This window comes from Piliocolobus tephrosceles, chromosome 7 (assembly GCF_002776525.5).
Source record: "Piliocolobus tephrosceles isolate RC106 chromosome 7, ASM277652v3, whole genome shotgun sequence".
NCBI lineage: Eukaryota > Metazoa > Chordata > Mammalia > Primates > Cercopithecidae > Piliocolobus > Piliocolobus tephrosceles.
Window position 1 is genome coordinate 104,994,725 of NC_045440.1, and position 24,045 is coordinate 105,018,769.

At 40.2% G+C, this 24,045-nt stretch overlaps 1 protein-coding gene across 2 annotated transcripts in view; it reads left to right on the forward strand.

Annotated features, from left to right (window-relative positions):
* Positions 1-24,045, forward strand: part of GRHL2 (grainyhead like transcription factor 2) — a 180,864-nt gene that overhangs the window by 133,199 nt on the left and 23,620 nt on the right. For both annotated transcript variants that reach the window (XM_023223392.1, XM_023223384.2), the window contains exons 10-13: positions 7,199-7,286; positions 7,793-7,932; positions 12,659-12,690; positions 22,396-22,490. In XM_023223392.1, the coding sequence (XP_023079160.1) occupies positions 7,199-7,286; positions 7,793-7,932; positions 12,659-12,690; positions 22,396-22,490 (355 nt within the window). The remainder of the gene's footprint in view (positions 1-7,198; positions 7,287-7,792; positions 7,933-12,658; positions 12,691-22,395; positions 22,491-24,045) is intronic.

Consider the following 24,045-nt stretch of genomic DNA (forward strand, 5'->3'; position numbering starts at 1 on the left):
TAGAACAGTTCACAGTACACAGTAGGACAGTACATAGTAGGACAGTTCACAGTACACAGTAGGACCGTACACAGTATGACAGTTCACAGTACACAGTAGGACAGTACATAGTAGGACAGTTTATAGTACACAGTAGGACAGTACATAGTAGGACAGTTTACAGTACACAGTAGGACAGTACACAGTAGGACAGTTCATAGTACACAGTAGGACACTACACAGTAGGACAGTTCACAGTACACAGTAGGACAGTACATAGTAGGACAGTTTCCATGACACAGCAATCAGTAGGACAGTTTCCAAGACAGTAGAGAAGTTTCCATGACAGTTTCCAGAGGCCTGTTAAATCAATAGACACAGTTGTATAGGAATGGTGAAATATCAAAGGTACAGACAGCATAAGTAATTTGCCCAGAGACACACAGTGAGCATGCAGAGTAGTTAGATGCAAATCTAGGTCTAATTTCAAACTCACTCTCCTGGAATTGATAAATAACTTTATACATAAAATACCGAAATGACAACTGGCATTTCAAAACCTCAACAAAGAGCCAAGGTAGGCTTTAGAAACAAAACCAAACCAAAAAAATCAGCTTATGTCTTTAATTCAGCATATTAAACATTTTCAAATGATGTATAACAGACAATTTTTTAAAGCACAAATAAGGAAGCATTTAAATAATTTGAATTCCCTTACTTTATTTCAGATATTCTGGGGGAGACTGTAGAATCCCCCTCCATGAATCCCCTTCTTGGAAATAAAGAATAAAGTTAGAGATGAGGAGAAAGAGGGGAAAGAATTGGATAGAGGAACCTGGCAATCCATTCATATTCACTTTGTAGTTGGAATTGAAAGTGAGAGAGAAGGCTTAACGATTCTCCTAAAATTATTTTACATTATAGTGTTAATGTAATAAATAATAAGAAAAACAAAGAATAAAAGCATGCATAATGTACAGCGAATGTTATGTTGTTGTTCACCTAAGTCCTAGAATGAGAGGGACTATGAGACACTAAGAGGGCAGATACAATTACTGATTGATTATACCTTTTGTTTGAAAATAGTTTTATACATTTTCATTCAGTTATTTTAACCAGTAGAAGGGAGACGGTGAAAAAGAGGATTGTATGGATTTTTCCAAAGCAGTTGTTTCCTGAAGTCATGTTAAGAGGGTAATCTGTGGCAAGGAAAGAAATGGCTGAAAGAACCACTTATTTGTGTGAACATGTTTGTAAATATGCATAAAAACTGGGAAGGACTATGTCAACAAATACCTTGCCAATCAGAAAGTAGGTGGCATTTCCAATAGCTCCTATTTTGCGTATCAGTCTAGTAAATATCAGTGCTAAGTAAAAGAAAATAGTTGGAGAATGTTGGATAAATGATAAGCATTTATTCCAAGTAAGTAGTGATGTCAAGAGGTTCTAGCAGGAAGTTACACATCCTGATGTTAAGAGTTGGAGTGGGGTGTGTCAGGAAACTCATAAGGAAGAAATCTCACGGGTCCTGCAGGGTGTATTCATCGTAATTACTGTCAATTTCTTTAACAAACTAGACCCGAAATCGTTTGCTGTAATTTGTCAGCATTTTTGCACTCTAATTTCAAAATCCAAGTAAAACTAATTCCTGGGAGATTAAAAAGAAAAATAAAAGTTTAATTTGTATACTTTTCAAATGTGTGTGTAAATACAAATGCCCAATTTGACTTATCTTTTCAGGCAAAAGAGTTGAGGGCTATTCTGTTTTAAAACCATGCATTTTTCTCATCACAGTCTATAGTTTTCAAGACCTGGAATTCTGCACTATTTACAGTTCTCCAGCTTGATTTCGAATTAATCAATTAATTAATCATTTGTAATTAATCTCACATCTGTGAAACTGCAGATGAAAATAAAGGGTTTCCCTAACCATACTTGGTATTAAGATACTTCTATTGAAATGTATGTGTTAATACATTTTAAAACTTCGGGATCTGTTTATATACCTACCTATATAGATACTTATGTGCATATCTTTATGCTAACATTAAATTCTTTCACAATTTTTCATGAAGATTTTGTGTTACTGCAAACAATAGCTACACAAGGTGGAAAAACCAAGAAATAAAGCCACATTCTTAAAATACATGTACAGGAGCAACTTAAGTGTTAAATAAAAAACAAAGACAGCCATCACCTCTCAAGTGGTGGCAAAAATGATCACAATATTGGCAGGAATTTTTCAGATATATTTTCCAAATTTAACACTCTATAGTGAACATTTAGATGGAGGGAATTATTTTCAAATGACAAATTTAGTATTTGTAACAAATTATTCTCTTCTGGAAGAACTAGACTTTTGCACTTTAATAACGGTGGAAAGAATATTTTCTCAAAGTCTCAGGTCACAAAGAGTCATAGAAAGAGGTGGAATACTTGGAAAGTCTTGCTCAAGGAGAGTTTTCTTTACTTTAATGGAATGTATCAAAGCTTCCCGGGGTCACTGTGAAGTCAAAAGCTTTATTCTAGAAATAAGAATTGTAGTTCTCTTGAGTGGATATTATAAAAATTGTTTTGTCATGCTGATAGCTGGGCATTCTGGGCAGGAAATTTCTTTTGTAGAAGGGCCACCATCTGCTTTATAGATACTCTATGTTTTATGTTAATCCTTTTGGTTTGGCATATAAAAGAGTGCCTGAAAAATAATAAGTAGGTGACTTCGCTAAATTCTACATTGAACCTACAGGCTTACCTCATTTTATTGTGCTTTGCTTTATTATGTTTCACAGAAAGCAAGTTTTTACAAATGGAAGGTTTGTGACAACCCTGTATCGATCAAGTCTATCAGCTCCATTTTGCCAACAGAATGTGTTCGTGTCTCTGTGTCACATTTTGCTGATTCTCTCGACATTTGAAACATTTTCATTATTATTATATCTGTCATGTTTGTGATCAATGATCATTGGTGTTACTATTGTAATTGTTTGGGGCACCTCCAACTGCACCCATATAAGATGGTGAACTTAATTGATCAGGGTTGTGTATGTTCTGATTGCTCCACCAACCAGCCATTCCCTAGTCTCTCTCCCTCTCTTCCTTTGGTCTTCCTATTGCCTGAGACAGAACAATATGAAACCAAGCCAATTAATAAACCTACAGTGGTCCCTGAGTGTTCAAGTGAAAGGAACAATTGCATCTCTCTCACTTTAATCAAAAGCTAGAAATAATTAAGCTTAGGGAGGAAGGCATATCAAAAGCTGACACAGGCCAAGAGCCTCTTGTATCAGTTAGCCAAGGTGCGAATGCAAAGGAAAAGTTCTTGAAGGAAATTAAAAGTGCTACTCCAGTGAACACACAAATGATAAGAAAGTGAAACTGCTCTACTGCTGTTGTGGAGAAAGTTTTAGTGGTCTGGACAGAAGATTAAACCAGCCACAACATTCCATTAGGCCAAAGCCTAATCCAGAGCAAGGCCCTAAGTCTTTTCAACTCTATGAAGGTTGAGAGAGATGAGGAAGTTGCAGAAGAAAAGTTTGAAGCTAGCAGAGATCACTTCATAAGATTCAAGCAAAGAAACCATCTCCATAACATAAATGTGCAAGATTAAACAGCAAGTGCTGATGTAGAAGCTGCAGCAAGTTATGCAGAAGATGTAACTAAGACCATTGATGAAGGTGGCTATACTAAACAACAGATTTTCATTGTAGAGCAAATAGCCTTCTATTGGGAGATGTCACCTGGGACTTTCATAGCTAGAGAGAAGTCAATGCCTGACTTTGAAACCTCAAAGGAGAGGCTGACTTTCTCATTAGGGGCTAACGCAGCTGCTGTCTTTAAGTTGAAGTCAGTGCTCATTTACCATTCCAAAAATCCTAGGGTCCTTAAAAATCTTGCTATATCTGGTCTGCTTGTGCTCTGTAAATAAAACAACAAAGCCTGGATGACAGCTTATGTGTTTTTGGTGGGCTTAATTTTAAGCCCACTGTTGAGACCTACTGCTCAGAAAAAAAAAGATCCCTTTTAATTGACAATGTTCCCAGTCACCTAAGAGCTCTGATGGAGATGTACAAAAAGATTGATATTGTTTTCATGCCTGCTAACACAACAACATCCATTCTGCAGTCCATGGATTGAGGAATAATTTTGATTTTCCAGTCTTTTTATTTAAGAAATGTGTTTGGTAAGGCTGTTGCTGCTGTAGATAGTGATTCCACTGATGGTTCTGGGCAAAGTAAGTTGAAGTCCTTTTGGAAATAATTCACCATTTTAGATGCCATTAAAAACATTCATGATTCATGGGAGGAGGTCAAAATATTAGCATTAACAGGAGTTTGGAAGAAGTTGATTCCAGCCCTCATGGATGACTTTGAGGTGTTCAATACTTCAGTAGAGGAAGTAACTGCAGATGTGATGGAAACAGCAAGATTAGAACTAGAAGTGGAGCCTAAAGATGTGATTGAATTGCTGTAATCTCATAAGAAACATATGAGGAGTTGCATCTTATGGATGAGCAAAGAAAGTGAGATAGAATCTACTACTGGTGAAGAGGCTGTGAACACTGTTGGAATGACAACAAAGAATTTAGAATATTACATAAACTTAGTTGATAAAGCAGCAGCAGTGCTTGGGAGGATTGATTCCAATTTTGAAAGAAGTCCTACTGTGGGTAAAGTGCTATCAGACAGCATCACATGTTAGAGAGAAATCTTTCCTGAAAGGAAGAGTTAATTGATGCATCAAACTTCATTTTTATTGTAAGAAATTGTTACAGCCACCCCAACCTTCAGCAACCCACCCTCATCAGTCAGCAGCTATCAACATCAAGGAAAGACCATCTATTAGCAAAAAGATTGCAACTTGCTAAAGCTTCAGTGTGTATTTTTTTAGCAATGAAGTATTTTTAAATTAAGATATGTACATTTTTAAGACATAATGCTATTGCACACTTGATACACTATAGTGCAAACATAACCTCTCTATTCACTGGGAAATAAAAAAAAAACTGTGGCTCTTTTTATTTCAATATTTCTTTTTTATGGGGGTCTGGAACTGAACCCAGAGTACCTCTGAGGTATGCTTCTGTATAAATCTTGAAACAGATTCATTATTTTCCCTTTCCTCATAAATAGTACAAAATAAAACATTAACTCAGAAATCAAATTCCTTGACCCAACTTGGGGTGTTTCTGGGGGCAGCTATAATTTATACAGGTTAACAAAATCTAAATTTTATTTCTATTAAATGTTATATTGTACAGAGCCCGAAGCACGTAGAAAAATGCCTTACATGGACCCAATAAAAAAAATAGCTCCTATTACAGACTTTAGTATTTTGAAGAACCCCTTTGCTTATGTTTCACATCCAATTGAAGATTGTATCTGTGCATTTAGCACTTCATTTTTTAAAAATATGTTTTCTAGCACAAAACTGTACAAAACCTTTATATATCAAGAAGAGATTTCCCTAGCAGATAGTTTTATATTTTATGCCCCTTTTGCTGTGAATTTCTGTGATCTGCAAGTGTCAGTGACAATTCAAAACTTCATATGAAGCACTATAAAATTCCCCCCTTTGGTAGTAAGTAAAATAATTATTCCATTTGGTAGTTTTTAAAACATAAAAATGCACATTTAAATGATCTGGTTAAAATATTAAGCTGTTTCAATTCTATTATGTAAAGCTCTTAGAAATTCCCTGGCACAGAGTTAGCTATTATTACTCATTCTCCAAAAATTAGTTTAAAGCCATAAGCCATCTCTTTTGTGAAGCCTTCATTGACCATAAATTCTCACTGTGTCATGGCGTCATGCTGGCCAGAATTGGGAATCTGCTTTTCTACAAAAGCCAATTTGATAAGCAAAAAATATATCTCATTGTTCTGTAATAATTCAAACCATGTGTGTGTCTTTGTCTGTGAATTGCCTATTTCATGACTCTTGTCCATTGTTCTATTAGTATGTTAGCTATTTTTAAAATTTGAATCATTATTTATATATTAAGGATTTGACATTTTATGTGATATTTTATTGCAAGTATTTTTGCCAACCTTTCCTTTGTCTTTTAATTGATTTGTTTACATACAAAAGGATTAAACTTTTATATTGTTAAATCTATCTGTTTTGTATGTGATGATTTGGGGACAATTTTGGAAGGGTGAAAGGTTGCTGGCCATTCTATGCATTGCTGCTCCCTAAATATGCCACCACAATGGGCAAGAACTGTAAATATGAATCTGAAACTTAGGGAAGGAGTTTAGGTGGGAGATGTTGATCAGAGTGTCACCTGCCTAGTGCCTTGTGAAAACAAAGATACAGATTAATTCTTCCACGGCAAGAGTAGAGATAGAGCAAGGAAAAGGAATCCATTTTGGAATGTCTGTATTTGGGGGATAAGGAAAAGAAAATGAGTTAGCAAAGCTCATAGAGAGAAATAACCAAAGAGAAAAGATAGGGCATCATTAGAGGCCATGAAGTAAAGAGATATAGGGTGGTGATCAAATGGTTAAGTAGGATGCGATTTGGCAATTTGGCGATTTGGCAAGAGGAGCCCATGAAAAAGGCAAATTGCAAAAATAGAGGAGCAGAAAGGAGTTTAATAGACTAAACATTTTTCTATTTGGTTGAATGAGCACTATCTCTAAGAACATATGGAAATATTAAAACAAAAACAAAAACCATACTTACATGTACAAAGTAGTCCTACATTTTGTGTGGTTTCCTTATGGCTTCTTTCATTTCCACCACTGTAATAATTTTTGAAAGTTTAAAAGGAAAGCAAAGGAAACATTTTATAGGGAATTCACACTTTAAAACCCTCTCTATGTCTAGGAATAAATATAATGGGTCAATGATTCATCTTCTGACATTTTATTATAATCACTAAAGTCACTTAACAGGTTTCATTGGTTTAGTGAACTGTGTTGATTCTTTCCATATGGATTCAAAACTGAATTTCTTTAAATAGGAAAGATACCAAAAAAGGAGAGAAAATCTGGGAGAGGCAGGATCACTCACAGGACACAAATGTGGTATAGACTTATGAGTGGTCTTGGCTTTCAGAGCCAAAGCCCAACCTTGCCAGAGGAATGGAAATGGGGCTGCCTGGTTTCCTTCTCTCCTGTATTGTTTCATATCCTCATGACTTATGTGTGACATGACTTTTGCACGCTCTGCTAATATGCCTGGCATTGTCTGTATTTTTTTTTTTTTTTTCCTATCAGGGAGCAGAAAGAAAAATCCGAGATGAAGAGCGGAAGCAGAACAGGAAGAAAGGGAAAGGCCAGGCCTCCCAAACTCAATGTAACAGCTGTGAGTTTCACTGAGACTAATGTTGCTTTCTAAAGACTGCAGGTGGGCTGTGTCCACTGGGGGAACAGGTGGAAGAAGTGGGTTGCAGGTAAAACTACATACATGCAAGGCATGGTTTGCTTTCCCCTGGCAATGGAGACAGGGTGATTGATTATCCCTGTGAAAAGCAAATAGAATCACATGAGCACAGTGTGTTTGAGCTAGGAAGGACTTTGTAATAATGTGGAGACCAGCATCCTCCTTCTGCAGACAAGGAATCTTGGGTGCATGAAGGGACAGGAGGGTGTGAGGGGTATTGAGCTTCACCTCAGGAGTGCTCACTTGAAGTCCATGCTCCTGCTGGTTTTGCTGGGATGAGGTGGTGGGAGGTGTCAAAGTGTGTTCACATCTATGGTATTCAGAAAGCTTCCTAGGAGAAAATCGTGGACTTTAAGACTAGGACTTAGAGTTGAGAGTTCTTAGTCATATATGACTCTCTCATTTATGAGTTTTGTGATCCCATCCAGCCTCTGATGGGAAGTTGGCCGCCATACCTTTACAGAAGAAGAGTGACATCACCTACTTCAAAACCATGCCTGATCTCCACTCACAGCCAGTTCTCTTCATACCTGATGTTCACTTTGCAAACCTGCAGAGGACTGGACAGGTATGACCTACCAGCTAACGCCCACCTCCCATCCATCCACAGGGAAGGTAGGGCCTTAAGATAGAAGCATTTCAAGACAGTGTTGACCTTAAAAATAACTTACCTTCCATTTACTAGAGAAAAAGTCAATGTCATTCCCTATAGTAAATGCATTTTTATAGAAAGGAATGTCTCAGGAGAGGAAACTAAGTCGAAGAGGAGAGTAAGCTGATATTAGTGAAGTGTTGACAAAGCGTGGAAGAGAAAGAAAGAGAGAAGGCTGATAACCTGTAAGTTTTGTTCTGTCAGCTTTGTCATGGCAGGGATTATCCTGACACAATAGAGCTCCACCTAGTGGTGGGAAGTTGAACTGCACCTATAACTTCATAAAGTTGCACAAGGGGAGTCTCAGCTTAAATAAAACTCAACAAATTTTCGCTTAGTAAATAAAAAGTTCCCATTTAATAGGTAAATTATTTCACATCAAAATAAAAATGAGGTTGTAGAAGCCTCCTTAAGAAACAATTTCTGTCTCCTAGTTATATCTACAAGTGAAATGAAATATTTCAAACTAATGTAAATGTCCAATAATTAACTCACTATGGTAGCTCAAGTTGATGGAATATTATGCAGTCACTAAAATTTTAATTATGGAAACTACGTAGCAACATGGGACCTAGTTATGATAATGTTCCGTGGAAAAAAAATGTAGAATAGTAATTTGTGTTCATATTATGATCCCAAAATATATAACTGAATTTGAAGGGAGCAAGAAAAATTGCAACACTTTTTACAGGGTTATGAGATATGACTGATTTTTTATTTTTGTTTTTAGTATTATTTCTGTTATGTGATAAACAAAAAATTGTGTGAAAAAGGAAAAAAATAATTATTTCCTTAGCATTAACCAGAATTGTTTTTCACCAAATCAATTGGGTTTTAATGAATTTTTGATTCAATGAGTTTTCTTTTAAATCCAAAGTTCTTTGAGGAAACATCTGGTTTGAGAAATAGGAGCATACTGACACATTTAAGTTTTTCTTCCATTCTAAGCATACAAACACTCATTGGAATTGACCTTAGTGTAGGAAGAGAAATCACTACTGGCTTTACTTTCTCTTTTAGATGTATTTTGTCCCCCAGTATTCTGTGTTCTCTCATTAGATTCATGAGACAGAGCAACTCTACAACCACGGCTTTTTTGTTGTTATTCACGACCCAACATGGTAATAAAATGCCTATAGCTGTTTCTGAAAACACATTAACACTAAAACCGATTTAACATTTTCATCCTGTTATACTTGTTGGATAAGAACAAGGACACAAAGTGGGGAGGGGGAATTTTATAATTTATCAAGATAAGCGTGCCAGTACCTGCTTTTTTTTTAATTCCCAAGACCATGGTGATGATTTATTTCTTCACTGTCTGTGCCTCATGGGATTTTATGGAGCTAGGTTTCCATGCCTTCCAGAAGAAGGAATAATTGAGTTAAATTGTTCTTATTGTTTAGTTTACTGTCATGACTCCGGCCTCAGTTCCATGTCAAAGCTAACAACCTGACCTGTTCTCTTGGCAAGATTTCTCCAAAATATACAAAGTGTAAATTAATCTGAAGAGGAAAAGTGGCCCTATCTGGCTGCTCTTGACTGTCAGTCCACTGACCTCTCCTTCCCCCCGGTGTCATGAGCCCGGCTGTCAGCCTGAGGCAGAATCAGAAGGAAAGTGCAGATGTTTCAGTCTGTTGGTTTCAGCATTTGCCAGGCAGCCCAGTCAGCACCCCCTGTATATCCTGCCTGTATATCCCCCTGTATATCTGAAGGCCTTCCTCAGAGCTCTCAGCCTTCTCCCATGGCCTTCGATTTGGAGAGGAGGGGTCAATGAAGAAGCCTGCCCTGAGTTTCTGGTAACAAAGGAACACACTCAGCTGTCCCTAGAACAACCTGTGACTATCCTGTGGTTGATCAGCTAGCTTAGCTGAAGGAAAGGAGCTTGGACAGTGGCTAGGGACTTTCAGACTGCCTTTTCTCAAAAAAGCTAGATGCCTGGGAGATCCTTTCAAAGACAGGAGGGAAGAGGCAGTGCCATGGCCTTAGATTTGGGGATGGAGCAGAGATTGACAAACTTTGACCTGCAAAACAAGAACCAGCAGTGACAGGTCAATGAATATGGCTGGTTTCCCTTAAGTGGGTAGAAAGAGAAAGGGGAGCAAGAGAGACGCAAGGATTGGTGGCATCTCAAAAACCACTGCAGTCCTGAGACTTGCTAAAATCAGCTGCATTGCAGCTGTGCCAACTGCAGGGCCAGCAGCCCTATGGTTCTCATGGCCGGTGAGGCACTCCCAAGCTATGCTGAAGCTACAGGGCAGCAGTCCTGGTTCACTCAAGGACACAACTTGGGGAGTGGGTATTTCACTGTCAGGCTACCTGCCCCCCACCTCTCCCATTATCTCATTGATTCACATGTGGATTGAAATATTCTTCAGACACTTATCAAAACTATTATGAAGGAATAAATCCAATGTGCAGGCACTGTGGAGCCCTTCAGTCTCACTCACCTGATATTGAAGCCCTGATATTCAGGCTGTTTTTGTCTGGATGCCTTTAAAGGTCATGTGATTAGGCGAGATTGGGAAAAATGGTGGGATACAGAGGCATCGTCTTTTTAGATAATGTCTACTTTGCTTGCATCAACCTTCCTCAAAGCTCTTGAACCCAAGGAGGACTCCTCTCCTCTCTCACATACTCAGAAACCATTTCTTGCACTGTTGTTTAGAAAAAAAAACTTTTCCCGAATCATAGGAGTTATTGATAAGGATTCAGATTCCTGAATTCCATCCTTGATCTTTTGAGTTAAAATTCCCCAAGTGAGTTCCAGGAATTTTTATTTACGATAAAGTCTCCAGGTATTTGTATGCACTCTAAAGTTTGAAAAACGTGCTCTAAAAATTAAGTTAGTGCAATGGGCCCAACAGCTGACATGGTAAAAATAGTGGGTCCTTATGAGCAAGGAGGAGAAATGACAAAGAAGGGACAGTGATGTAGAGAACATTCTGGAGGGTGGGAAAACACCTAAGAGAAGGCTGCTTCCATCTTTGAGTCACCAATCAACTTTGCAGAGGCCAGTAGTCAGGCCAGATAGATGCACTATGCCATATTTAAAGAAAGCAGCAAAACACAAGGCAACATGGGGAACTTTATCAAAATAATCCAGTTGCATGGCCAGTGGAATGCCCCAGCCTCCTTCACTTAGGTGGGTTACTCCATATTCATGAAGTTAGGTAGTCCTATTCCTTGTACATCCCAATGACAGTTGCTCTGAATGCCATGCTGAGACTTCCGGTGGGAAGAAAAAATTTACCTCCTCTGTTTTCTGTTTAAGAAGAAACTAAGTATACAATACAAAGATCCTTCCAAAGACAGGAGGGAAGAGGCAGTGCCATGGCCTTAGATTTGGGGATGGAGCAGAGATTGGCTAACTTTGACCTGCAAAACAAGAGCCAGCAGTGGCAGGCCAGTGGATATGGCTGGTTTCCCTTAAGTGGGTAGAAAGAGAAAGGGGAGCAAGAGAGATGCAAAGATTGGTATGCCTCTCATAAACCACTGCAGTGAAAAACCACCATAGCCATTAAAAAATTAAGAGGACAAATTCCTGTAGAAATCTGAGCTAATAACTAGAATGACTCATTCCCAGAGCGTTCCAGGTAACCAGTCTTGTTTTATAACTAGATCTAGGCTTGACGGCATCCCAGGAACTGCCAAGAGCCTTTGAGAAGGTTTGCAGGGAGGTTTTCTATCTAGACACAGCTGTTTCTCACCGAGGCAGAGGCAGGGACAGTGACTAATGTACTAGAATCAGAGGCTACTTTTGAGTTAATATGTAAATACCTGATATTAACTCACTCAAACACAACAGTCCTGTTCTTCACTCAAACACAACAGTCCTGACACACACAGATAAAGATGACAAAAGACTCACAATTAATGTTTACAGATAATTGGGTCAAGAGGACATATATACATAGCAGATGCCCTCTGGATTTCTCCCATGGTTCTTTCTATAAAATAATAAGGATGCTTCATAATTTCTTTAATCTGATTCTGCCTTCTGCCATGCCAACTACCGAAAGTCTGTCTTTGGAGATCTTCCTTCTGGCCAGGAACACCTTCCAGAGCTAAATGACCTTTCCTGGCCTGAAGACTGTTGACTCCTAAATTTCTGTGGTTGCAGGATGCCAAGATACCTTGAGCCCCTTTGGGGAGTAAGTAGATAGGCCTACTTACTGTCACACTGCCCCCTTACCCCACTCTACATCCCCCATTTGGTCCACAGGCAAGCTGATTCCAGACACTGTGCTACACAGGGGGCAGGAAAGGACCCACCCTGCAAAACCAGAGCCTTTGTAAACAATGGATTTTAGATCCCACCAAAATATCTCCTTAATGTCAAGAGTAAGATTTGGCTTAACGCCATAGTTAATCTAATCTGACTGACTTTAGCTAGAAATAATCAGATTTCCAATTTTATTTTATTAAAATCTAGGAATTAACCCCATGGAGATTATAAGGAGGTTAAATATGCATTTCCTTAGAAATACACACACACACACACACACACCCCATCATTAAACAGGTTAGTCTTTTGCCTTTTTAAGAGACAGTTTATGCCTTAGGAAATTCTGTACATTACGTAATATTTTTTCCATTTCTTGTCTCTGACCTACAGTAAGCCTATTGTTTTGTTCCACAGGTGTATTACAATGCGGATGATGAACGAGAAGGGTAAGACACTCGGTTCTTTCATTTCAACATTCCAAGTCAGCGCATGTCAGTGGTAATGGCTCTTCCAGCACTGGATAACCCTAGGCAGGAAGTGAAACCCTCCTCTCACCTCAGGACTCAGAGCTGAGACACGCTTGATTCTGGGGACCATCTGGGAGGGAGGCTGGGGGCTGGAGGAATGAATAACTTTCTACTTCCAGGATTCTTTCCCCACCTGCTTCCTCCCTATGACCCACCCCTTTGAATAACTAGCTGTTTTTCTAAGGGACCCATCCCTTCTATTCCATCCTTTCATCAATAATCCAGTTGGTGAAATCTTCTTGGTAGTCCTTCTTACCTATTGCTTGGCCCCAACACAAGATCAAGATGAGCTTGAGGCAAGAGTCAAAGATGACAGCCTACCCTACTTCCGGTACTGTCTGGGATGCACACACAACCCTCAGATCTCTTTCCCTGAGAAGAAGTTAGCCCGGCAGGCCAGTAGTGAGGCTGGTTTGAATATCAGTTGGACTGAGAGCCTTTTCAATTATAGGTAAGAGACAGTCACAGAGACGCCCAATGTCTCCACATCCTGAATGTGGTCCTGCAGGCTTTTAGGAGCAGCCAGATCTTCAGATTGCTTTCTCTCCATTAATTCAGTGTGTAGACTCAGAATTTTAGGGCCAAAAGGAAACCTTAAGGTCATTTAGCTGGCCTCCCCTTGTAGATGATGGTAACAGCTATACCACCTATTTGACAAGCAGTCAGCCATTTTCTACTTGAAAATTCCCAGTGATGGAGAGTCCATGTGTGTGAGATAGCTCATCACATTATTGGACAATTCCAGCTCTTAGGGAGTTCTTTTGTCTGTTGAGTTGATGTCTACCTTCTTTTGACTTCTACCGTTGGTCTTAGCTCTGCTCTCTGGATAAGTCTCGTCTTCCCTCATCATTCAAACATCCCCTTCCTCCCTACAACTGTTCTTGGTAAAATATAGTTTTACTTCTCAACATCTTAATTTCCCTCCAAGGTATACTACTAAATTTGTTAGTAGTCTCCTTAAAATTGGCTGGATCAGAATAAATATATGTTCTGAACCATGTGAGTTGCAGATTATATTGGGAGATTTCTTCTTAGGACCTGGATGCTATTTTATACTCAAAGCAACCTAGAACTACATGCATTTTCAATAGCTACTTTATGTTCTTGGTTGCATTACATATGTGTCACTAAAATCTTTAGATCTTTTTTCTTCAAGCTACAGTCAAACCAGGGCTTCCCTATTCTTATATAATTAATATATTTACTTGGAAAACATTTCACAGTTGGCAAAATGGAGCAGATATTGCTGAGTTTATTCCTAGAGCAGAGGTTGGCAAACTATAGCCAGAGGACCAAATCAGGCCCACTGTCTGTTTTAGTATAGTCTGCAAACTACAAATGGTTTTTACTTTTTTTTCAATGGTTGAAAAGAATTCAAAAGAAGAATAATATTGTGTGACAGGAAAATTAAATAAAATCCAAGTGTTCTTAAGTAAAGTGCTACTGGAAACAGCTGTGTCAATTCATTTATGTATTGTCTGTGGCGTCTTTGCTGCTACAGCAGCACAGTTGAGTAGTTACAACAGAAACCATATGGCCTGCAAAGTCTAAATATTGCCTGCCCCTTTGCAGAAAAAGTTTGCCACCTTCTATCCTAAAAGATAGAAAATCTCAAAGGAGTCAAATGATTCCCTAGCTGATGAGGAGCAGAACCTCATCCAGCACTTAACCTCTAAATTCTGAGTTCTAAATTTTCTAAATACCTAATTAGACTGTTCTTTCTACCTTGGCACATACATAATATATTCCCAGTGGTTAGAATGAACAGAAATGACTAGCACTGTCAATTCTAATCAGTAATTCCCATGTTCAATGAGGCACAATGTGGAGTCACAGAAACAACATTGACTCGGAGCTCAGGAAGCCCAAGTTCCATTCCTGGGCTACCGCTTACTAATGTAAAGCCTTGGGCCAGCTCCTTGATCTCTGGGCTTTGGTTTCCTTAATTTGACATTGAGGATCTTGCATAAGATCTCGAAGATTCCATCCAACAGTAACTATTGTTCTCATGGGAAAACTTAGTATTATGCTATTGTTCTCATGGGAAAACTTAGTATTATGAGTGAGAAGGGTCTGAGATCCTGAATACTTCTTGATGTGCAGGCCTCAGTTGTAAATCTGTCTCACCTCAAACTGTCCTTCCTTGCAAACTGACTGCAATTAGATGGCCATCGACCTACTTGTAACTCCATTGGTTTGGCTTCTCTGTCTTGGCTCACCCTGTGTTATTGTACAAACATGAGGCCCAAGGCCTGCATCTTTTGCTCTTACACATCTCACTAGAGTTGGAATGAGTGACATGAATAGTGTTGGGGCCTGAGTGTTAAGACATGGTAGTTGTGTGGCTGTAGTGATGTGTAAAATTAATAATTAACATGACTGGATACCTTGGCTAGGCACTGTGCTAAGTGCTTTATGCATGATCTCATTGAATTCTCCCAGACTTCCCATGACTCCCATTTTATAATGAGGACACTGAGGCTTCAAGAGATTAGGAGACTTATTCAAAGACACACAGCTGGTAAGTGATAGAGGCAGGATTTAAACCTGGGTCTTGCTGTATTTCCCATCACTGGCTTTTAGCCATGATGCTCTACTGTCTAATCCTCTTAATTCTCGAACTGTGGCTACAAAGTAGGCATCAAGAGACAGGCCCTCGCTGAGATAGCTTTCCGGCCTTGACAAAGGCACACCCTTGGTTCATTCCTTGGAGTGTAGGACCTAGACTGTGACAAGCCCAGATGAGTGTGTCTAGCAGAAGGGAGCAGATCTGAGGCCACCATAAGTGTTCACCTAACCTTAAGGAGTACCGGCTTCACTGGTATTTGTACAACTTCCATCAGTTAATACATTAATTAGTGCTCACATTCATGTTCAAGTATGCAAATGAGTGCTTAAAATCATCATTCACACAATGACCAGACTGAGGATATAACACACAAGAGCCCCTATCCTGGTAACCCCACAGTCATGCAGATGTGTTGACTTCTCTGCATTTCCAGTCTGGTAGGCAGGGAATATGGCAGTTAGAAATAGAGTCTTTTGGACAACAGTTCTCAACACCAGGTCTCTTGTTGCACAATCAAATCACTTGGGGGTTTAAAAAATATCATGTTAGTCAGCCAAAATTTGAATCTGGTTTTGATCTTAGAAGTTCTTAACTTAAAATAACAATCTTTTAGAGTCTCATTTTTCTCATCTTAAAATAGCAGGATAATAATACCCACCTGCTAGTGTTATTATAAGCATTAATGTATAGAATGTCCTGACACATGGAATTTGATTTTTTTTAAGTCATAGCTATTGTTATTGTTAAGATTCCTATTCCAACCATGAAAAAAATGATACTTAATTGAGAAATGGAAGAGAGGAAGATAGAGATGAAAAGAAAGAAGAAGCTAAACAAATATTTTTTCCGTAGAGAATAGTCCTTTAATGTGGAATTTATGGATGTCTCTTATGGAGAAAGAAGGGCAGGCTTTAAACCCCCTGAAATAATATGCAAGTTGATATGCAAATAGCATGCATGATGATAAATTCTATTTCCATTATTTTTGGAGATCTGGTCTTCATCTACATCTGGCCTCTGGTTTCTTGGAAACCCCTCTTGCCCTGATCCTCTGTCCTCAGTGGGTCCTGCTGAGGTCCTCTTTTTCCAGCCTGCAGCAAGACCCCTTCAAGTCAAGCAGCTTTGTGGCTTCTACACTGCATTTGGGGCACTAGGATCCTTGGTAAGATTGGGTGATCGTGTCTTCAGAGGTCAGTGGTTTCTCTTCAAGATCTTACAATTTCCAGGCTGCTTGGGATGCTCAGACCGCTACTCTCTCCAAGAATTTATTTTCTCCCGTGCTTCCTAAAGGCACACCACATACCATTATCTCCCTTGGAACCACCATGTATAATCTCATCAATGGTTGAGACTTTAGGAAAACAAGAGCCAGAAGAAGGTAAACGTTGGGCAGGCCACCCCCCAGGTTGGTCTCACACCATTCTGAGAGTTGGCTTCTGAAGTGACTTCACTCATGAGGCTCTGAGTGTCTGCAGCAGAGGGCCCTGCCTCTCCTGCAGGAGGGAGGTCCTGTAGACACTGCCAGACTAAACCACGAGCTCGATCATAGCGTTGTTGAGAATAGGAGACCAAGATCCTGCTCATCTTCCATGGAATCAAATATTTTGGCTAGAATTTATTGCCTTTTTGGGGAGTCAGAGACTATTAACCAATCAACAGTAAGTGTATTTAATCAACATAATGTTAAATCTAAAAACTCATCACTCTGTGTTTATTATCAGTTTTTATGGGATTACAAAATAAAATTCTTCTAGAGTCCTGCCCTATTTCTCTTAAAGGAATGATTTTCCAGAGAATCAAGTGCTTTTCTTTGATAAAGTTGCCAGGGATGCCAAGCAAACCATGAAATGTAGGAGGTGGTGGGTTATGCATTACCAAATATACCTGAATATAAAGTGATTAAAAATATTGGGCAATGTCCCCAATTTCTCAAGGAGAAGATGAAAACATAAAGTTTTGAGGCCAGTCTAAATAGCTAAACCTTTATAGATATAGCCAAAAGAGTCAATGATTTACTGATACTATCTTTTGCTAATTTAATTACACATATATTTAAAGAAAAACATATTGTATAGTTTAGAAATACCTATCACATTTTGTGAAATACACTTACTGAAATTCTTCACAATTCATCTTCAACATTAGGTCCTTTCTCATCACTGAAGTTATTTTTTACCTCAAATAACTGATATAAATGTTATATGTGGGTCTGTTTCTACTGTCTGTTTTTCTTTTGGTCCTGTTTATTAGTCTGCTTGATAAATATTGATTTAATGGTAGACAATGTATATATAAATTATGGAGATTGTATATGACCATATTTCTTTCTTATGAAGGTTGTGCTGCCTCAGTGGGTGCAGATCACTATAACTGAGTCAGGGACAGAGCTGACCCAAACCTAAGTTGTAGTTTGTATTAGCCTCAAACTACTTCTGGCTCACTGTAGGTTGTAGTTATGAGGGACTTACTTTGGGTCTTTTTCTTTGATGAGACCTGATAACCTGATTTTTGACTCCTTAGGGTGATGAGACTGCCAAAACCTCTTCAATGATTTTTCAAGGGCTTTTTGCATAACTTATTCTCTTGTTCTGTGCAGCTTAAGAACTCGGCAAATGCCTTCACTGGAATACTACAGAGTGTCTGGCTTACTTCTCTGTACCTCCCTTCTCTCTGGAAGTTTGACAATAAATTTTGGGTACCTTTGTAATCCTAAACCCCAATTTTTGTTTCTCAAACACTATGAGATTGCTGAAAGCTATGAAAGCATCCGTGCCCTTAGGTCTGAGCCTCATCTTCTACACCCCACCAAGAACTGGCAAGTGCTTTGAGAGAAGAAGTTGTCACTGATGATCAGCTCACCTCTCTGCAGTAGATTTCAGCTCCTCAGGTTCCAGCTGCCTCATCAGCAGCTCTCCAATACTCTCAATAAGATCAAAAAAATTTTTTTCAACAGTTTTTCAAGTCTTCTTGGCTGGAACACTGGTCTGCCACAAGCTATAACATTTTAGCAGGAAACAGAAATATTTGTATTACCTTTGAAAATGATTCCTCTGGGGCCTACTGACCTAGTTTTTTATGACTTGCAATTTTGAGCTCATAATTCAGTAATAGTTACTAGATGTATGTTGTGTGTTTTTTGTTTGTTTTTGGTTTTTTACTGATTCTCTCAAATGATTTCTATTAAACATCCTAAACCAGCATTGATTGAAATCATTTTGGGCTAAGTTCTTCCCCAAAGAGTAATTCGTTGAAAATAAATGGTTTCAGACCCTACTTCATAATGCAAAAGACTTTGTGCAGCTTTGAATATAAGATGACTTCTTTTCTGAGGATAACATGGGCAAGGGACTTCCATTTAGGTAGGGCATTCATGGTAACAGCATACATAGGCCACAAGCAGAGTTGAGAAATAGGCAAACTACGTCTCCGTGGTGCCTGCAACCCCATTCTTTCCTCTTCTTGGGCACCTCCTCAGTAGGCAAACAATGCCTAGTGAAGTTGACCCTGGCTGCAACCTTGCCTTTTACAAGTATGGCCAGAGATCCATGGTTCAGACCTGACACCTTCCCACTGCTTTTCTGATGAAACTTAACACTACCTTTACACCTCAGGGACTTGCTTTTCCTGAGTTGATCCTACAAGGTAATGGCTGAATGTGCTGTTGAACCTAGAATCATTCTACATAATAACCCCATATTGTGCCAGGGAGGTGGAAATTGATGTCAGAGAAAGCACCTTTTTCTTGTTCTGTGGTCCTTCTGTGGTACATGTATCCCTCAGTATTTGTGGAAGATTGGCCTCAGGACCTCCCACGGATACCAAAATTCACAGACTGAAGAAGAGTCTCTGGTATAAAATGGCATGGTATTTGCATATAACTGACACACGTCCTCCCTTAAATCATCTCTAGATTATTTATAATACCTAATCCTACGCAAATTCTGTGTAAGTAATTGATACACTATATTGTTTTGGAACTAATGATAAGGAAAAAAGTCTGTACATGTCCAGTATAGATGCAATTTTTTCCTGAATTTTTTTATTGTGGTTGGTTGAAGCTATAAGCTATGGATGTGGAACCCACAGCTACAGAGGGCGGGCTGCAATTGGACTGGGCATCAGGAGACCTGAAATTTGCTTTCTTCATCTGTCAAATGGGGCAGTCATAGCCGCCCTTCTTTTCTTGCCTTGCTTTGAAAATAAATGAAACAGTTGAATTTGAGCCACACAAACTTATTCACTCCTACTGAGTTTACAGATTTGAAAGTGTGAAAAAGCATTTTTGAACTCCCAGAAGAAATGTGGTTTATCCAAGATGTTATTTTAATGGCAGAGTTGGTCATGGTTCAGAACAGGGTGCTATCAAAAGTCAGTAGAACTGGAAAAATATAAATAAATCTTGCTTGGTGAAAAAGAAAGTCACTAGGTTAGGAACCCTCACACAGCATGATGGAGTGTCTGGTGATATTTCAGGCTATTTACCCATTATTAACCTACTGATCACTGACTGCTGTGAATGGGTTTTTAAATCTTCTAGCCCTGAGGCCATGGTCACTTCAGTTCCGAGATGAACAGAGTAACATGACCTGCTTTTATGACAAGGTAGTGAGAGGAAGGCGGAGGGAACACTGCCCTAAAAGCTTTAATAAGTTACCACCTTCAGCTGGGATCTGGGTTTTATATTTTTTCTCTAGTTGTTTCTATAGTTTGACTTACTAGGAAATAAATGAAGAGGATGCTGACACTGAAGAGCATTTCTCATACCCTTCCTCATTATCTCAGGGTTATTGAATAGCCTTATCATGAGGTCGCTTCCTCAAAGGTGCTTCTCTGAACAGCCTGTTTCACATATCAGTTGCATTGCCCTGCATTTGACACTGAACTCACTGCACCTCTTGTCATCACTGAAATGGGATAGAATTGGTCCTTGCCTTGCCTGACTCACAGGGTGCTCGTAAGACTTCAGTGACAGAGGAGAAATGTGCTTTGTAACATCTGAAGTCTTATTAAGGACTTTGAAGGACAGATATGCCTTTTAGACTGGCTAGTATGAGAAGGTAAATTAAGGCAGCATTGGTTTAATAACTTAAACTGTTAACAGAAATACTTTGGGGACTGTTCACAGTTTTGTACCATGTGCTGCATTTTTTTTTTTTTTTTTTGAGACAGAGTCTTGCTGTATCACCCAGGCCGGTGAGATCTCGGCTCACTGAAATCTCTGCCTCCCGAGTTCTAGCAATTCTCCTGCTTCAGCCTCCAGAGTAGCTGGGATTACAGGCGTGCGCTACCACCTCCAGCTAATTTTTGTATTTTTAGTACAGACAGGGTTTCACCATGTTGACCAGGCTGGTCTTGACCTCCCAACCTCAAGTGATCCTCCCACCTCAGCCTCCCACAGTGCTGGGATTATAGGCGTGAGCCACCATGCCCAGCCATACACCATGTCCTCTTTTTACCACTAGACCCTACCATTAACTTCACATGAGAATTGATACATAACTTCATAATAACAATAATGCTGATGGAGAGTTGAAGGTTTTGCATGATCTTGAAAGCTTGGGACTGATAATACTGTCAATCTCCCATGCAGGGAGCTTTACCAATATTAGTCCTTCAGGTGACCACAGTGGCTGTTTGGGATGTCTGCTATCTGATGGCAAATGGAAACTCTAACGTCTTTCAAACTGTCTGCCTTGTTTACTCTTCTCAAGGTCTCTCTTCCTCTAATCTCTCCAACTTGTCATAATCATCATCATCATCTTCATCTAACACTTGAAGAGTGCTTACTATGTATCAGGGAACCTTGAGTGCTTTACACATGGGGATTTATTCAATTTTCTTAACAGCTTCCTTTTAAAGATAAGGAGACTGAGGCCCAAGAAAGTTGAGGAACTGGTCCAGGCTCCTATAGCAAATTGTAAGGCGAGGATTTAAACCAAGGTCATGTGGTCTCAGAGTTCCTGTCTTAACAGTTGTGCGGAGCTACCCATCTGGCGTTGTTTCACGTGCCTGGCCCCTGGAAGCTTGGGCCTTAATCCTGAATGTTGAAATCTCAAAAGATCAGAAGCCCTGAAGTCTAAAATCCCTCACGTCGTATTTTTGGGATTTCAACATTCAGGATCATGGCATCTGGGATTGTGTCTTTTGGGATTGTGATCAGCACCGGGTCCCAGGAATCTTCAGAGACACTAAAAATTTCTAAAAACCTGCATCTGTTCCCTTGAAGGTTTGAAAAACAGTTTCCATTCGGGGACATTTTCTCAGTATCAATGACTTCTATCCTCTCAGTTTCTGTTTCTCTCTCAGAAAAAAAAAAAAAAAATCCTCCCCTTGCTTAGGATACCCGGAATGGACAGGGACTGTGGGAGGAAATGCAGAAACATCAGAACCGCCGAGCTGGGGACATGCAAGGCCTCAGCACCACAGGCTTCTGGGAAAGGGGACTACAAACCTCTCCTGAGAAAGAGCAAAGGCCTGGGCAGCCGAGGTCTGGGTGTCTAAGGAACTTCCACCACTGCAGTCTCATCTGCTGCAGCCAGATGGAGAGGTAGAATGCAGAAAGGCAGGAAAGCCACAACACAGAACTCATGTTAGGGCTGACAGCATTTCCAGAGGTCTCTGCTGTTCCTCCCAAGAGGGCTGGCAAAAGGGGGCAGGCCACCCAGGCCTCAGCCGGTTGGGAGGGGCTGATGTGACTTGAACACCATACGGACGCCAGGGATTTACTTCCCCCCAGCCCTGATCTTGAGCAGAAAGAAGGGATAGGTGTAGGACGGAGTGGGGAAAACCCACTTTTGAAGTCTCACCTTTGTGGATCCATATTCCACAGCGGGAAACACGTGTTAGGCCCGTGCCCTAAAGATAGTGGTGTGTGTGCTGCTTCAGACAGGGATTGCTTGGGACCTGCAAGGGGAAGAGGGAGGTTGGTGAGTGGATCCAGTTACAGAGTATAGGGATGGTATAAGCAAAGGGAAAGATAGAAACTGACACGTACATGAATGTGTGTTTTGACACCTTGCTGGTTTTACTTAAGGATTTCTGTTTATCTTTTCTAGCGGCAGTGTCCTTGTTAAACGGATGTTCAGGCCCATGGAAGAGGAGTTTGGTCCAGTGCCTTCAAAGCAGATGAAAGAAGAAGGGACAAAGCGAGGTATCTCTCCTCCTGGGGCATGCCCTCCCAGAAGGGATGCGGGGTGTCTCTCCCAAGAAGAGTTTGCAGCCCTCTTGCCCAGGCCCCCATGGCTCTGTGCCAGCCTCGTGACTTTCTCTTCACACAGAAAGTCCACAGTCTTCTCCTTTGTTTTAAACTCTGTCCTTTCAACACCTTAAGGAAACATTTGTTATTCCTGGGTGCTAGTTCTTTCCTTTGCCTTGGAATAAACAGACTTATCCAGCAGCGGGGTACAAGGTTAAGAATGAAACTCTTGCTGTGTGGGTGTGACAGTCACACCTCATAATAACTAGCGATTGAGCCTTATTTGATACATGCAAACAATTCATCTCACCCAAATAAATGAGCCTTAGGTTTCTGTGGCATCACCACTTACTCATTTTCTCCCAGTCAAGGGTCTTATTCTGCTTCACCAAGAGGGTAAGAAACAAAGCTTGACTGTGTCCATGTCTTGCCCAACATGTCAATACCATATATGATTCCATGCCCTTCCTTGGAGTAAGAGGAAAGTGTGTGGGTGCACATTTCCCCCAATATCCTGGTGCAGCCAACACTGAGGAGGCTTGTAGAGACCCAAGACCTACCAGTATTGGATTTTTTTTTTTTTTAGACAGGGTCTTGCTCTGTCACCCAGGAGGTAGTGCAGTAGCACAATCACAGCTCACTGCAGCGTCGACCTGCTGGCTTTCAGCTATCCTCCCACCTCAGCCTCCTGAGCAGCTGGGACTACAGGCGTGTACCACCATGTCTGGCTAATTTGTCTAATGTTTTGCAGAGATGAGGTCTAAATATGTTGCCCAGGTCTCAAAGTCGTGAACTCAAGCTATCCTCCTGCCTAAGTCTACCAGCAGTACAGATTTTTTTGTTTTTGACAAAGTCTTGCTCTGTTGCCAGGCTAGGGTGCAGTGGCGTGCTCTTGGCTCACTGCAACCTCCACCTCTTGGGTTCAAGCGATTCTCCTGCCTCAGTCTCCCGCGTAGCTGGGACTACAGGTACGCGCCATCACGCCCAGCTAATTTTTGTATATTTAGTAGAGACGGGGTTTCACCATGTTGGCCAGGATCTCTTCACCTTGTGATCCGCCCGCCTTGGCCTCCCGAAGTGCTGTGCAGACTTTTAACGAGTCAGTTCTCCATGTTAAATATGCCCAACATCTGCATAGGCTTAAGTACTTTGTTATTGAGAAATTTCATTTTTTTCCTGTTTGTTGTAATGGGATTTGCACTGTGGTCAAGAGAACCCCTCTGTAGCCTGCCACAGCCACCCACGGTTGTGTGACCTTGGAGAGGTTCCTCACACTTCTGCTCCTCGGCGTCCTCATCTGTAAAAAGGAGATGGCAGGAGTGCCGTCCTCATAGACCTGTGCGAGGACTGAGGAGTTAATACCTGGGAGATGCTTCAGGCAGGCACCTCCCACATAGGCAGCACTCTGTGTTCAGTGTTGTAACTGTTAGTTTTTGTTATTAGTAACTAGTTAAGTGATATTATCATAACTGTGGATAAGTAATTAGTGCTTCAGAGTGGAAATAGCATA